This window comes from Saccopteryx leptura, chromosome 6 (assembly GCF_036850995.1).
Source record: "Saccopteryx leptura isolate mSacLep1 chromosome 6, mSacLep1_pri_phased_curated, whole genome shotgun sequence".
NCBI lineage: Eukaryota > Metazoa > Chordata > Mammalia > Chiroptera > Emballonuridae > Saccopteryx > Saccopteryx leptura.
This window is the reverse complement of record NC_089508.1, coordinates 284,740-288,072: the sequence shown is the minus strand read 5'-3', so window position 1 is coordinate 288,072 and position 3,333 is coordinate 284,740. Positions and strand designations below refer to the sequence as shown.

General features: G+C 46.7%; 1 gene segment (V, D, J or C); it reads right to left on the bottom strand.

Moving 5' to 3' along the window:
* Positions 1 to 2,217: 2,217 nt before the first annotated feature.
* LOC136376159 (immunoglobulin heavy variable 1-46-like) lies at positions 2,218 to 2,693 on the bottom strand. The segment is given in 2 exon segments: positions 2,218 to 2,522; positions 2,609 to 2,693. Coding segments are annotated over 2 exon segments (258 nt in total).
* Positions 2,694 to 3,333: the final 640 nt, after the last annotated feature.

Sequence of the window (3,333 nt, the reverse complement as noted above, 5' to 3'; positions counted from 1 at the left end):
ATGGCAGGTACTGTTAGGGCTGGGAGGAAACATAAACACAGTCCTGGATAATCATGTGCTGAGGGAAGGTGAGGAGGTGACAGAGAACACACAGGACATTTGAAAAGGACACAGAGCCCTCTGGGTAGAGCTTCCAATGCACAGAAAACTTCAACTACATGTTAATAACAGTGTTGGATTTTAATCACATATAAAATAAATTATATTAGTCTTTACTGATAGTTATGAATCATTTAATAAACAATGCTAATTAGAATAATAGACAAAATCTATCTTAAATGATAATTTCCAAAAAATTTGCCTGGTGTGAGAGAAAAGAAGTAAATTTCCCTTCACCTTTCTATTTTCTTCAGGCTGGGGTAATAATCAAATAAACATGGCACAAATTAACATGAGAAAATGCAAACATAAACTTTCAGATGTACATGTGGGGGTGCTATAAGAATATGAGACACAAGGATGGGGCAGCTGAGGCTTCTAAGCCCCCTGGAGCCAGGAGAGGAGGTGGGGTGGAGTGAACTTTGTAGAAGAGGAAGGCAATTCACATGAAACGGAAGTTCAAGTGTTTGGTAAATAAATGCATTTTGATAATATTTAAGAAATTGGTACAGAAAGGCCTTTCAATAAATGCGATACAGTGTCTATGACATGGTCTTGTCCTCAGGCTGACACACAGCTCACAGGGAGGGAAACAGGGTTTCTATGGGGCTGGGATTTCCCTTTGACCTGGTTCTCATTTCCTGTGGGAAGAGCCTTGTTCTGTGAGCTGTGACAGACTCAGCACAGAGATGAAAACATACATATGCTTGTACAACACTCATTGCACACACTGTCATAACTGCATGTGCAAAGAGATTGGCATGTGCACACCCTCATGCAGACACTCTCACACACACTGCTTCCAGTGCGCAGGAAGGAAACTGAAAGGTGGAAACTGCGGATTGAACAAAAAACAAGAGGCAAGTCTGTTTCAAAAGAAAAATTAGTTTTAAGAGACTGGTTGGAGGCGGGCTGAGAGCAGCAGAGGGTGTCAGCCCTGAGGGAGCGATGGGACTGGGGTCATATTGATGCATCAAAGGGCCTTGGAGGAAGGAGACTGCAAGATCGCTCCTTCGGTCTGTGGTTGTGAGTGGCACCACAGTTCCTCAAATTTGTTTGCCCCCTGACCCCACCTTCCCTATCAGCATCCAGCTGCAGGGAGGTCTGAGCCAGATCACTGAATATACAATCCTTCTTTCTCCTTCAGGCCTGCATTGTCCTTAAGATGGTGGCTGAGTAGCCACTTTGTCTACAGTAACCTGTCCCCAGGCCCCTGTAGTGCAGTGAGGCCCTGATCCTCAGGGTGCTGTGATGGCTGGACACTGACCCTCAGGAATGTCTACATTATTACCACTGGGTCCTGTGTGAATTTCTTTTATGACAAGACTTGCTGAATGATTAACTTTAAAATATTGAGCTAAAGGTGTACATGAGTGATTATCCTGAAGTATATGATGAAACACTGTAATCACAAGTGTCCATTTCAAAAGGAAGTTAACAAAAATTATACTAAGTGTATTGAGACATTGAGAAGAGGTGTTGGGATGGGTTTCTTCCTCCATCTGTGTGAATGAGTATCAATAAGACAACGTGTGGTGGGGAGGAGAGAGACCTGGAGGTGGTTGTCCTGGGTACAAATTATAATATCTTTGAGGCCAGACGTGCCTGTCAGGAGGTTGGTACAATGTGGAGAAAAGTGGGCAGAGAGGAAAAAGAGAGTCCATGCTCAGCACACAGGTGTTTCGATTTTGCTGTTTTGAGCGACGTGTTCCTCAATCATTAGGAAGGTGAGAGCACTGTGGATGGTTTATCTGTCAAGAAAGAAACATCAAAGCACAGTAACATGGTGAAGAAGAGGTCTATAATAACTGCTGACACGTCGTCTGCAAACAGAAAATGTTACAGCCTTGTTTTTTGTCTGCAAGAGAATATGAGAAATTAGAGTTACAGAGAAGGAAGAAGTGCCCCTAGACACAGCTGAGAGCTTTGAGAGGAAACCCTGCTCCCACAGGAAGCCCCTTCCTTCCCCACCTCCCTCTGCACCTGCTCCTGGGGCTGGTCTCGGGTTCGTGGGTCCGGAGCGCTCCCTGGTGTCCTGAGCGCCCCCTGCAGCCCAGCCGTTTCGTCCCTGCAGGGAGGTTTGTGTCTGGGCTCACACTGACTTCTCCTCACTGTGTCTCTCGCACAGTAATAAACGGCCGTGTCCTCGGCTCTCAGGCTGCTCAGCTCCATGAAGGCTGTGCTCGTGGACTTGTCTGCAGTTATTGTGACTCAGCCCTTGAACTTTTCCGCGTAGTATGTGCTACCATAGTCAGGGTAAATCTGCCCAATCCACTCGAGCCCTTGTCCGGGGGCCTGTCGCACCCACTGAATATACGAGCTGGTGAAGGTGTATCCAGAAGCCTTGCAGGAGACCTTCACTGAGGTCCCAGGCTTCCTCAGCTCAGCCCCAGACTGCACCAACTGCACCTCGGAGTGGACACCTGTGGGGAGGAGACAGAAGTGTGTGGAATTCCCCACTGACTAGTCCTTGGTCCCCCATCAACCCAGGGACTGCAGAGCCCCTTACCTGCAGCCACTGCCACCAGGAGGAAGGCTCTCCAGCTCCAGTCCATGGTGAGGGGCTGAGCTGTCAGGACTTGTGGAGGGGAGGGTGTGGCTGTGGGGGATGCTCTCGGGCCACAGACACATCCATATTTAACTACTCTACCTCATCTAAAATTTTGCATATTGATGAGGATGACTATCTCATAACTGAAGAGTTGACACCAGCTGAGAAAAGACACATTCCTCTCTTGGAGTCTAAGGGTTAGTCTTAAACCTCATGAGAAAATGTGTGTCTCCTCCCATGTCCCTGAGCCCCATGGAGAGAGCTCTTCCCACTGAGGAAATATCATCTGGACCTGTTCTGGTCTTTGATGGCTGAATATATTATTCATGTATCACAATTTCCCAGAATGCTGCACCTAGTGACTGAATAAAACCATTTCTTTTCACAAATTCTAACGTTCAGATATCCAGAAGCCCTAGAATACTTTATTGAGCACGTTTCTTATGGTCTATCAAGATACAGGCATCTTTCTGATAAAAATATAATATTTCTAATAAATGAGCAGTTCCTGACTATCTGTTAGGCTATATAGATTTTTTCAGGAAGTTCCAGATCCTCAGAGGAAATCCCTTCACAGCTCTCTCTGCACCTGCCCCTGGGGCAGCAGTCCTGTGCTCATGGGTCCTGTGTGCCCCCTGATGCCCTGCTCATGCCCCAAAGAGGAGGATCCAGTCTGGGATCAC